The 12,907-nt window shown below is 48.1% G+C and overlaps 1 protein-coding gene across 1 annotated transcript in view; it reads right to left on the minus strand.

Annotated features, from left to right (window-relative positions):
• The window catches only part of NOL11 (nucleolar protein 11), a 367,767-nt gene that overhangs the window by 218,319 nt on the left and 136,541 nt on the right, over window positions 1-12,907 (minus strand). The window contains exon 10 of the mRNA XM_085617263.1: window positions 6,072-6,175. Coding sequence (XP_085473389.1) covers window positions 6,072-6,175 — 104 coding nt within the window. The remainder of the gene's footprint in view (window positions 1-6,071; window positions 6,176-12,907) is intronic.

Raw genomic sequence — 12,907 nt, forward strand, 5'->3', positions numbered from 1 at the left:
GTCCCAGTCTTGGCAGAGTCTCAAGGTGGTCAGGTCCTCCGGGGTTTTTGAGGTTGCTGACCACTGAAGGCGCCGGAGTTCCACAGGAGCAGGTTCAAGGATCAACAGGCCGGTAGGGCTGGGGCCAAGTCAGTTGATGTCGTCCTTTCGTTAGCAGCTGCGCGGCGGGATCTCAGGAAGGAAGGTTCAGGGTGCCCCATAATACTAAATTTAGGGGCGTTACAGGTAGGTAAAGAGCAGGGACCACCGGGTCCGTGCCCTGGGGTGGGTACACCCCCTTTCCTGCCTCTCTCCTGTGGGAGGGGGGCAGTAGCCTAGTCCTGATAGGGTAGGGCTTCCCATCTTCAAGATGGCGAGAGCCCGGAGATGTGCTTCACCTCGCCTCCCCCACCTGAGGGGTGGGGTTGGCAGGCTGGCACATCCCCTGTCCTTATTTGGGGTTTCCGGCCAAGCTTCCCGCCAGAGTGGGGGGTTGCAGTGGCCTGGGGAAGCTCACAGAGGCGGCATGCCTTTGAAGCTTCCCCCTGCCCATCCTGGGGGAGGAGATTTAGCACCTCACCCAGGATGTGCATTGTTGCAGGCCCAGGAGAGCAGATGGCTCCCTACCCAGGGTTCCAGCAACCTGTCTGCTGTGTGGCAGCCTAGGCAGCCCCTCAGACAAGACGTGGATTGTAGGTTAGGTTCAGGGGGCATCTCCAAGATGCCCTCTGTCGTGCATCTTCCAGTAAATCCCACACTGGCATCAGTGTGGGTTTACTGTGCTGAGAAGTTTGATACCAAACTTCTCAGTCTCCAGTGTAGCCATCGTGGTGCTGTGGAGTTCGTATTGACGACCTCCCAGCACCATATACTCTTAGTGGCAGCACTGCACTTACAGTACCCAGGAATGGACCTGGGTACTGTAGGGGCACAGGATTCATGCACCTGTGCCCACACCTCTGGCATAGGGCACCCAGCTAGAGGGGTGACTGACGTATGCCAGGGCAGTGTGTTGTGGGCTTGGCACACAGGAATGTGTGCCATGTCGACTCTTTGTTTTGTTCTGCACCCAGACACTCAGCCTGCAAAGGCAGTGTGTGTGTGTCAGGGTACAGGGCCTCTAAGGGTGGCACAATAAGTGCTGCTGCCCTTAAGGGCCTTCTCTGGTCACAAGGCCCTTGGCACTTAGGGTACCATTTACCAGGGGCTGACAGGTGACCAGAGATGCCAATTGGGTTTTGGCTGTTAGGCAGTTTTTAGGTCGGGAACACAGGCCCTGGGCACCTGATTGGCAGGAGCCCAGGGAAATACAAGGAAAAGTGCATCAGTTATCAGGCAAAAAAGGGGGGGGGTTACTGCAACAGAAACCCACTTTCTTACAATATTGTTACGTATAGAAGCCTCTAAAAGATTGATTTTTTTTGGTATGACAGTATACAACAAATCATTTCCATTTTGCTGCATAGCAAGCCCTGGTTGTAGGCCTTCTTGCTTCCTTTAGAATATTCATACAATCTGGCGGTAAATTTAACTAACCAAACTGACTTTTGGAGCCAGATCGCTAAGTTCAGTTCTTTGGCATTTGGATCTGATTTCTTCGTGGTTCTGTGTGAGGAGACTGGAGGTGAGGTGCAGCTTTTGATGTGGAACTAGTGACTAGCTCCAACAGGGTGTGTACCATGGTTGACGAGCCCATGTGGGAGCTACTAGATGAGTTTGAGGGATGTTTGCCCTAGTTTCTGAAACGCACAAGGAATGAGCGGGAGAGGCGGAAGAGCGTAGGCAAATATCCCGGACCAGTTTATCCAAAGAGCATTGCCCTTTGAGAGCGGGTGTGGTAGCCTGGAGCCGAAGCTTGGGCATTTTGTGTTTTCGGCTGTGGCGAACAAGTCAATTCTTGGAAATCCCCATTGTTGAAAGTAGGGAAGGAGAACCTGGGGATGAAGTTCCCACTCGTAAATCTGCTGTCGGCAATTTGATGGTTTACTCCTGGGAGGTGTTCTGCCAGAAGATAAATCTTGTGATGGATTGCCCAATTCCAAATGGCTTGAGCTAGTGTTGACAGTTGGAGAGACCGTGTGCCACCCTACTTCTGCACATAATACATTGCTGTCACGTTGTCTGTTCGAACTGGGACAGTTTTGCCAATGAGGTGAGTTTGAAAAGCCCAGAGTGCTAGAAAAACTGCTAAAAACTCCAGATAGTTGAAGCGGAGGTTTTTGTGCTTGTTGCTCCATAGGCCCTGTATTGTGTAATTTTTGGAGATGAGCCCCCCCAACCTGTTAAAGATGCTTCTGCACTATCTGTGGAATAGGGTTGATGAAAGGCCATCCTTTTGATACATTTTGTGGGTTCCACCACTGCAGGGAGCGATGGGTACAGCTGTCTACCAACACTAGATCGGTTAATTGACTCTGTGACTGATTCCACTGGCGTGCTAAGCATTGTTGTAGGGGGCACATGTGAAGCCTTGCAAGGGGTACATTTGTGATGCAAGAAGCCATCTTTCCCAGCAGTTGGATGAACACTCTTGCTGGTAAAGGTTGGTTGGGTTGAAACTGTGGAATCATAGTCTGAATATTGCGAATTCTGGCTACATTTGGAGAGGCTAGAGCTTTAACTGTGTCTAGACTGGCTACTAGGTAAGACTGCATCTGTGAGTGATGCAGGTGAGAGTGTTGTGCATTGATGGTGAAGCTCAGTTGATGAAGTAGGTCTATTGTGATCTGTGTGTGCTGTAGACAGTTCTGATAAGTGCTGGCTTTGATAAGCCAGTCGTCTAGATAGGCAAAGACATGAATATACTTTTGAGATGAGCCGCAACTACTGCCAGACATTTGGTAAAAACTATGGGAGCAGTGGTCACGCTGCAGGGAAGCACCTTGTAACTGGTAATGCTTGCCTGCTAATACAAATCTGAGGTATTTGCGATGAGCCGGATGAATAGGAACATGACAATATGCATCTTTTAAGTCTAGAATGGACATAAAATCTGATCTTTGTAAAAGTGGAAGCACCTGTTGAAGCTTCACCATGTGAAAGTGTTCTGACAGTATATAAAGGTTTAACTCTATGAGATCCAGAATAGGCCTTAGGGAACTGTCCTTTTTGGGAATGAGAAAATAGAGTAAAACCCTGAGCCATGGTACTGTATTGGAACTGGCTCTATTGCTCCTTTTAGTGAGAGAGATTATACCTCCTGTTCTAGCAATTGTAAGTGTTCTGGAGACAATTTGTGAGATCAAGGTGGAATGTTTGGGGGATTGCTGGTAAGCTCCAGGTAATAACCATGTTGGATATATCCAATCACCCATTTGTCTGTTCTTATAGACTGCCAAATAGGGAGAAATTGTTGAAGTCTTCCCCCGACAGGTGTGGTGTAGTCGTGGGGGAAGCGTGGGCAAGTCCCGGTTTATTCGGGGAAGGTGAGCTACGGGGTGTCTTTCATTTACCCCTACCCTTGAAGTTGTTCCCCCCATAACCTCCTCTAAAAAAATCCTCTGGAGGGAGAGGACTGGTTGTTATCTTTATAGGTTGAGGTGTTCTGGTCAGGGGATGGGGTTTTGGACCCTCCTCTGTAAAAGGAGCGATGAAAGGAGCCTCTGTTGGACGTGGACTGGAGCGCTCCCATTGACTTGGCCACTTCAGCGTACTTTTTCATCTTCTCTAATGCTTGATCTATGTTAGGACCAAATAGATGTTCCTTATCAAAAGGTGTATTGCGGATGGATTGTTGGACCTCTGACTTAAACCCAGAAATCCTCAACCAAGCGTGTCTCCGGAGTAAGATGCTAGTATTAATTTCTCTAGCCGCAGTGTCTGCAGCATCTAGAGCACATCTTATAGAGGAATTAGAAATTAGTTTACCTTCATTTACTAAGTCCTGCGCCTTAGCTTTATGTTCGTCTGGAAGATATTGAAGCAATTGCTCCATATCATCCCAGTGTGCCCTGTCGTACCAGGCTAAAAGACCCTGCGTATTTGCAATGTGCCACTAATTTGCAGCTTGAGCAGCTATGCACTTGCCGGAAGCATCTATTAACTTAGACTCCTTATCTGGGGGAGTAGCATCCACTGATGTTTAGGAATTCGCCCGCTTATGAGCATTAGACACTACCAGGGAATCTAATGGCAACTGGCCCTTGATAAATACTGGGTCTGTTGGGGAGGCATTATATTTTTTGGTCAACCCTTGGAGTCAAGATGCGTGCTCTCACTGGTTCCTTAAAAATCTCATCAGCAGGTCTCATCATGCCTTTAAGCATGGGAAGCGTTTGTGATGACCTGTGTGTGGATCCTAAAGATTCAATAAAAAAATCTTCCTCTAGTGATTCTTTGTGCAGTGCCACCCCATGATATTGTGCAGCCCTGGCAATGAGATGTTGGTGGAATTCATGGTCATCTGGGGTGATGGCTCGGTTGGATAAAGGTCTGGATCATTATGTGATCAGGGATCAACTGTATAATCTGTCCATGGATCTATTTGGAGATGTATCCCCCCCCCCCCATCATCATCATCATCATCATCATGATTATCATCATCATCATGGTGAGATTGTGGAGAATCCGAAGTGTAATTTGCAAAATGATTCGCTGGTGGAGAAGAAGTTGGTGGATGAAAAGGACTTGTAGCAACAGATTTCCTTTTTAAAGGGATCTTGTATGAAGTGTCCTCATTAGGAAGCTTGTGTTTCTGAGGCGGCTTGGTGTAAATATGGCCAGTCTCAGGGTTAGTATACATCTTGTTTTGCTTGGGATTTGTTTTTAATGGAATAATGTCCAGTTCCGGATCCAAAGGGGCATCTTTCTGTTTCAGCGCCAAAGTTTTCAGTGCCGGCGTAGGCTGGCCTTTCGGCGCGGAAGGTTTCAGCTCCGAAGGCTGCTTGGCTTTCGACACGGAGGATTTCGGTTCGGAGCCGGACTTGTATATGGAACCGGAGGGCATTGGTTTAGAGGAGGACTTCTGTCGACTCTGTACCGAGCCGGAAGGCTTGACTGTCTGTTTCAGAGCCGGGCCTGCAGGCGGGCGTCAGAAACGTTGTCTCGGTGCCAACCTTGGCCAGAAGGCAGAGGTGGTGCCGAAGCCTTGTGCTTTTTTGGAGTAGTTGGTGGGGGCAAGTGGTCTTCGGTACTCACGTCACCTTGTCCCTGGGGCAGTTTTTCGGTGTCAAGGTCTATCTCGAGCTCAGAGTCTTGTTCGGAGAAGGCTGCCTCCTCTGATGCTGAAGCCTCGATGCCATCTTGGCCGGAGTCTTCACCGAAGATGCCCAGCGTGTCTTCGATGCTTTGACGCTGCATCTCTCGACATCGAGCCTGACGATCACGAAGAGTTTTCTTTGATCGAAATGACCTGCAAGCGTCGCAGTCTTCTTTGTGCTTGGGAGACGAGCACAAGTTGCACACTTCGTGTGAATCGGTGCGCGGATATTGCGTGTGGCACAGAGGACAGAATTTAAATGGAGTCCGATCCATCAACAGAGAGCTGACCCGGCATGGTTAGGCCCTGAAGGCTGTCCACGAAGCTTTCCGATCGAAAAGTAGATTGTATTGCCGAAATGATACACGGAGAAGTGGAAACCGTGTACGAAACCTTACCGTTGAGGGTAGATAGGATTGCACGTCGAGGGGAACCCGAAGAACGGTTTCGAACCGGAGCACAGCAATACACTTCCGAACCCGATGGCGGAAAAAAACAATCTAACAATGGAGTCAATGACCATGCGCACTATCACCGAAAGGAAGAGTCACCTTACCTTGTGACAAGGAAAGACTTCTTAGAAGAAAACAACTTGAAAACATCCTGACCCAACACTAGATGGCAGGAGTATGCAAAGCATGTGTATCTACAGCACACATGCCTCGAACGTAATTTTCCAATCTATGCTCTATCTTTCTAATACACAACTCCCCAAACCCAGCCACATGCTACCACACTCCGTGTTAAACTGTCTGTTGTTATTGTACGGAAGGATGATTCAAGGCCACAGCTATATAGACTACACCAATATTTATCATCTCTACATCGTCTGAAAATAATTATGTAGCTCAGTAAGGTCGTGGAGATTAAAAATGGATATAGTTTTGACACCTACACTTTTCCTGGTCTCTGCTTTTGCTGCTGATGCCTGCTGAGACGGTTGCCTTGAAGCATCTTCAAGAAATGAATTCCAATTCAGAACAGGAGCCGTTTCAATCTCTAGAGAAAAAAGATATTAAAAGATAACATTTTTGCTTAAATTACCCCTTTTCTTGGTCTTTAGTAGCTGATGGCTGGTAAGACTTTAAAACAGGTCTTCTCATCTTTCTATGTCTAAATGAATTTAACAATGGGTAAAAAGCGCAGAATAAAAAAAGCAATACACAGAACAAAACTAAACAACAATAAGAATAAGCACTCTGAGAAGTAATCACATATAAACATCACAGTCATCTAGGAATGTGCAAAATAAAAAGGAAATATCAATAGTGCTTAACAAAATATGTGCGAATGAGGAGTTGAGGTATATAAAAAAAGATTGGCTGATAATTATGTAGAAATTATATTTAATGTACTACATACCACAGAAAGAAATGCTGCTTACAGCAAATTCAAATCTTCATTTTCACATGGTGCTGCCTTTTGGGCTTTCTGTGGGTCCTTCTAAGTGTACGATACCCTAAATGGTAATTTTTTTCACATCTGATTATTTTCCCCACTTTCTCTAAATGAATTGGTTACCTCATTTGGTTTCCAGAGCACAATGCCAAGTTGAGTCAGCAGCTAGATATAACAGCCAAATAGATTTCAAGGTTTGTTTTTTTTCCTTTTAGGGACAAGGCTGCTCCGGTCTACCAACTTCAAAATCCAAAACCCCTTAGCACTCTGGGAAGACCAGTAAAAGCTTGGAGAGTAAGCTTCTGAAAACTAATCATTACAATAGAAATCCCAGGGGACGGATTATATGGTACCACAAAGTTTGGCAGGGCATCCTTAGATGAAAGGGATGGTTTTAAATATAGAGCTTAACACTACAGCACTAGATGCAGGTTCTAGCCAATCCATAGCAGAAACATGTAGGCTGCTGTATTTGTGAAGAAATAAATAAAAATAGAACAGAGGGAGTTGAGGCAGTTGTGGATTACACTTCCTTTGACAATATTCAGGAGACCTTGGACAAGCATTTGGCAGAAGCCTAGCAGATCAACTATGTAATAGAAATCGGTTACACTAGGAAACATCAAAATGTCATTGAGGAACCTCTGGTGCGACAGGGAGCAAAGAACTACAAAATAGAGTATTTTGGTCAATCTTTCTGAAAATTAAAATAGCAATTGTTTTACATCCTTTAACAGAAATGAGTGATGGGGCAGAACACATCAAATGACAGAGCAAGATGAAAATATAATTGCCATTAGAAGGGGAGGGTATTAACAGACTCAAAAAACAGACAGAAGAACTAATTTCGCAAATCGCAGATGACTGCCTCAAGGGAGCAAATCATCTTCACCGACCACTACCAATGCTCAATGGCAGAGACAGAACAATGGTGGATCTACTATAAATTGGTTGGGGGTCAACTGCTGGTCCAATAAGATGGTAGCTACTTCTGTTTTTTGAGAACTCTAGTTTCAAACACCATATTACATTTTTAAATAAAGGCATTTTTCTCTTAAAAGCAATAGAACTGGGGGGGGGGGTGGCCAGGCAAGGCGCCTCGGCTCCGGCGCTCAAGAGCTGTTCAAAGTGCTTTTGCGGCGCGTTGTTGAGAGAAAGTGCCATCTTTCTCGCATGGTATGCCCCCACTTTTTGCTGAATGTACTTTGACTGAGTGTGCCCCGGACTCCTGCCAATCAGGTGCCCAGGGCCTATGTTCCTTCCTTAAAACCTAAAATCCCAATTGGCAAACCCTGGCCACATGTCAACCCCTGCTAAATGGTACCCTAGGTACCCAGGGCCTTGTGACCAGGGAAGGCCTCTAAGGGCTGCAGCACTCATTGTGCCACCCTTAGAGGCCCAGTACCCTAAAACAACCACACTGCCCTCGGAGGCTGAGTGTCTGGGTACAAGGCAAAACAAAGTCGACATGGCACACATCCCTGTGTGCCATGCCCACAACCTACACTGCCAGGGCATACATCAGCCACCCCTCTAGCTGGGTGCCCTATGTCAGTGGTGTGGGCACTGGAGCATGAGCCCTGTGCCCCTACAGTACCCAGGTCCATTCCTGGGCACTGTAAGTGCAGTGCTGCTATTTAAGAGTACATGGTGCTGAGAGCTCGTCAAACACAAACTCCACAGCCCCATAATGGCAACACTGAAGACTGAGAAGTTTGATATCAAACTTCTCAGCACATTAAACCTGCACTGACGCCAGTGTGGGATTTAATGTACAAAGCACTACAGAGGGCATCTTAGAGATGCCCCCTGAAACCTAACCTACAATCCATGTCTGGTCTGGGAGGCTGCCACACAGCAGACATGTTGCTGGACCCCTGGGTGGAGAGCCCCCGCTCTCCTGGCCCTGCAACAATGCACATCCTGGGCGAGGTGCTAGGTCTCCTCCCCCAGGAAGGACAGGGGGAAGCTTCAAATTCATGCCGCCTCTGTGAGCTTCTCCAGGCCACTTGCTGTACCCAGCAAACTGGCACCCACCGGTTCTAACCCCCACTCTGGCGGGAAGACTGGCCAGAAACCCCAAGTAAGGACAGGGGATGTGCCAGCCTGCCAACCCCACCCCTCAGGTGGGGGAGGCGAGGTGAAGCACATCTCCGGGCGCTCGCCATCTTTAAGATGGGAGGCCCTGCCCAGTCAGGACTAGGCTACTGCCCCCCTCCCGCAGGATAGGGGGTGTACCCAACCCAGGGCAGGGACCCATTGGTCCCTGCCCTTTACCTACCTGTAACGCCCCTAAATCTAGTATTTAGAGGCACCCTGAACCTTCCTTCTCCAGATTCCGAAAAAGCCAAGAAGAGCAAGAAGAAAGAAGACCTGCCGTGCAGCTGCTAAGAGAAGGAAGACCCCAACTGCTTTGGCCCCAGCCCTACTGGCCTGTCGACCCTCGAACCTGCTCCTGCTAAATCCCGGCACCCCTTGTGGCCAGCAACCTCACAAACCCCGGAGGACCTGGCTACCTTGTGACTGCGCATCTGGGTCTCCCATGAGCAGTGGCTCTGCTCAAAGCAAGTATCTAACCCCGACACCAGCCCAGAACCACAAACTCTGCACCCGCCAAGCCTTGCCTGTGCCGGAGTGAAGAAAGACCACGAGGACATCCCACCAGTGACTGTGACCCCGAATCCGGCACCCAAGGACTCACCTCGACGCTCCTGACAATGCCTGCAGCCTCAGAACCAGGGACCCCCCCCCCAACAGAGGTTAAGATTTCCCGACACCAAAAGGCACCCGGTGGCCCCCTGTGCCCGACTCCTGGGTACCAACCTATCCTCCAACTACCCAACTTACCTCTCGAAGTGGTGGTGGCACCTGAAAAATCTTCGTCCCCGAGCTTGCAGCCTTTGTTCATCCTGGAGCTTTCCCATTGAAATCCATTGAGCGCCCAAAGGCTCAAAAGCACCCTGCACCCTGCCGCCAGAGTGGCCCTGGCAGTGTAACCTCCACTCCTACCTACTTCCCCATTTGCCCTGAGCAAGTGACCAGGAGCCCAGCTCCCACAGCCGCGTGGACTGCTAGTCAGCAGCCACCAACCAAGGCCCCCCTGCCTCCCATAGGATAACATTGGATCTAACTCACTCTGCACCCAGCCGCCCCAGTGCCACTGAGGGTGTAACAACTGTACCAACCTGACCTGGGAGACCCCTGAGTCTGTGCCCAGGACGTTAACTCTGTCAGTCGAGTACTTACCCAAAAGCCGATAAACCAATTTTCTTCCATAGGGTAACATTGACTGGTTTCTTCTGAAATTTCTTCTAAATGTGGAGTTTCTAAAACTTAAAATATTCACCTAAAATCAACTGAGTAACGAAAATGGAAATACTCACCTGCTATTAGGAGAGATCCCAGTGCTGGATCTTGGTGCCCAGCACGGACCCTGAAAAGCACTCACAACCAGACTTACCAATAACCCAATTTTCTTCCATAGGAAATCATTGACTTTTTCTGTGAAATTTCTTCTGCCGATTTTTGCAAACTACAAATATTCTTTAAAAATCATACAAACTGTGAAAACTTAATTACTTACCTGTTTTAGATAGAGGTCCCAGTACTGAGGCTAGGAGCCCAGCCCTGGATTACAAAAGTAACGAGAACATACTTTCCCTGTAACTTGAATTTTCTCCCATAGGGAATCATTGACTGTTTTTCTATGAAATTTCTTCTAAGTGTCAACTTTTAAAATAGCAAAATATTGCCTAAAAATCACAACAGTAACTAAAACGAATTTACTCACTTGTTTCTAAGACCTGTCCCAGGACTGAATCTAGGATCCAGTCCTGGAATTAGAAAAGTAATCCTGAAAGTAATCTATTGCAAATAACTTAAAATTCACATTGAGCTCAATGTATTATTGTGTTTGAAATTGTGTTGCCTATTGCAACAACCTGTAACTATTACCTACAAAAGTCAATTGCATATTGCAAAAGTATTTAACTAAAGCCTCTCATTCTGAGAAAGTATATTTTGATACCTATTGTTGGTTCTAAAATAAAACAACCATGTATTTTTTTATACAACCCATTGGTCTAGAGTTCAGTTCTTCAGTGTGTGAGACCATTTGCTGACTGAGTGTGCACAACAAATGCTTTACACTGTCCTCCGATACTGCCTTACTGCTCGACCAAGCTACCACTTTAGAGAGTAGTAGTAGTAGTAGTAGTAGTAGTAGTAGAGAGAGAGTAAGGTTATATCTAACTTTAACCTCTGGGGACTGTGGACTCTGTACACACTGTACCTATTTGGGAACAGTATATACAGAGCCACTTTCTCACAGTTGTCAACCCTAAAATGGAGCCATAATACCGGATTGAAAGGTTGAGCGGTACCAGAACTGAGGCATTGGGTGAATGTGGAGCGCAAGAAACGGAGCTGCGCAAACCACAAAATGGCGGGGGCGCCTGTTAATACTTACCGTGGCAGCTGCCACCTTCCCCGACCTGCGTTGTGGGCCCCTTTAGCTGATCTGAAAAAGTGGTGGCGGCGGTGAGGAGAAACTGAGGAATCCGGAGGTGCAGGCGGCGGAACGACAGCATTGGTGTGCGGGCCCACCTGATGCCTCATGACCGCTGCGAGTAAGAGCTTGCAGTCTGCCAGCGCGAGCGACCCCCTTTAATTGAAAAGGACAGCCTGGGGGACAAAACGCTCATAAATGAGGTTTAGGGGGGCTGAGAAATGCAGCAGGGGCGCGAGACACGATTTGCCTGACTGGCGCCCGCTGCTTACAAGTAAATCTGCATACAGGAGTAAAATTGATGGCCCCACTGGGAGTCTGCCCCTGGAAGTGACCAGTGATGCTTGCAGACGGCGAGCAGGTGACTTGAGGCCTTTACCCCAATAGAAAAGGGTGATGCTCTCTGTTGATGCTGCAGGTGCTGACCCTGTGCTACAGTTCTGGTGAGGGGCACCAGCATAATTCTTTTAGAGAGGAAGGAGCACCCCCTTGGGGAATTGTTGGAGAGCCACGCAGGAGGGAACGATGCTTGGGCGACGCCACGAACAAGGGTGAGGGCACCTCCATCCGCCGAGTGAAGAAGTGAGGGGGCTGCACCTATGCCACCAAGGCCTTGCTAAGGTTTCCAGCTATTTCACTGCCTCAGAGAAGAAATCGTCGCATGATAGGGCTGACGGCGCCACGGCCATGGCTCTCACCAAGGAGGATCTAATTGCTTCCCCTCAGGGATTTCAAGGCATAGCTCCGTGCAGAGATTAAAGTGAATATCAAATCCTCCATAGAACAACTGAAAGCTGATCTCTCGGAGCAGATGGCAATGCTCCAACAGGACCTGGACTCCGTAGGCACGCGAGTTCTGGAAGTGGAAGCGCAACCTCAAGAACTGGATAAAAGAACGTCTGCCTCCCATGATAGCAGGAGCTTCACACCCAGTTACAGTCAGTCATCGCTGCTAAAGATCGATGATCTCAAAAACAGAGCACGAAGAGAGAATGTCAGGATTAAGGACCTTGAGGAGGGGGCGGAAGGGCCGAACCTGGGGGAGGAGGGACCGAACCTGGAGGCATTTCTCGAGGGTCTCTTGGCAGAAATACTGGGGGCAAACAAGATAAAGATCGAGCGGGCAGGTGTATTGAGTGGGGCCCCAGCAAGGTGGAGAGCGACGTCGCACACGCAACATCCTGGTGAAACTTCACTCCTTTAAAGTAAAGAAGGCCATCCTGCAGGCAGCCAGGAAAAAGGACGCAATCTAATTCCAGGGCTTTCGCTGTACCCTCTATCAGGACCTAGCACCCGCGACTAGTCTTCGGCGGCAGCAATTTCCACGCCTCACCACAAAACTAAGAGCGGACAAAATCAGATACAGATGAACTTACCCTTTTGGTCTGGCCTTCAAATTAAACAATGAAATGAAGCATGTTACGGAGCTGGAGGAATGTCTGAGGCTTGTGGGGCTCCCTTCGGGGCCAGAAGATCACACGGGAGGTCCTTCCAGTGGGACAGAGAGCAACAAGTCTACGCAGTGGAACGCGAGTTCTAAGGGTCGTCACTCCAAAGACTAGAATAATCTAATCTGGAACTCCTGGTGGTAAGGAAATTAGGATGGGAGTCCGATATGGCTCAAACTCTCTACAGAACAGAGACCTCACCCAGAGGTCAATGAGAAGACCAGTATCATGTTGATGTTTCTACAAGCACCTATACTCGAACTCTGCATTTCTGTAAGACTTTTTGGTGATTGATAATTATTTTTGAGAAACAGCTGGGGCCCGGAACTGGGCTGGACTCCTTACATTATGAACCCTATCTTCCAAGACGTTTTGGGC

The sequence above is a fragment of the Triturus cristatus genome, chromosome 7, assembly GCF_964204655.1.
Source record: "Triturus cristatus chromosome 7, aTriCri1.1, whole genome shotgun sequence".
In the NCBI taxonomy this organism is placed as follows: domain Eukaryota; kingdom Metazoa; phylum Chordata; class Amphibia; order Caudata; family Salamandridae; genus Triturus; species Triturus cristatus.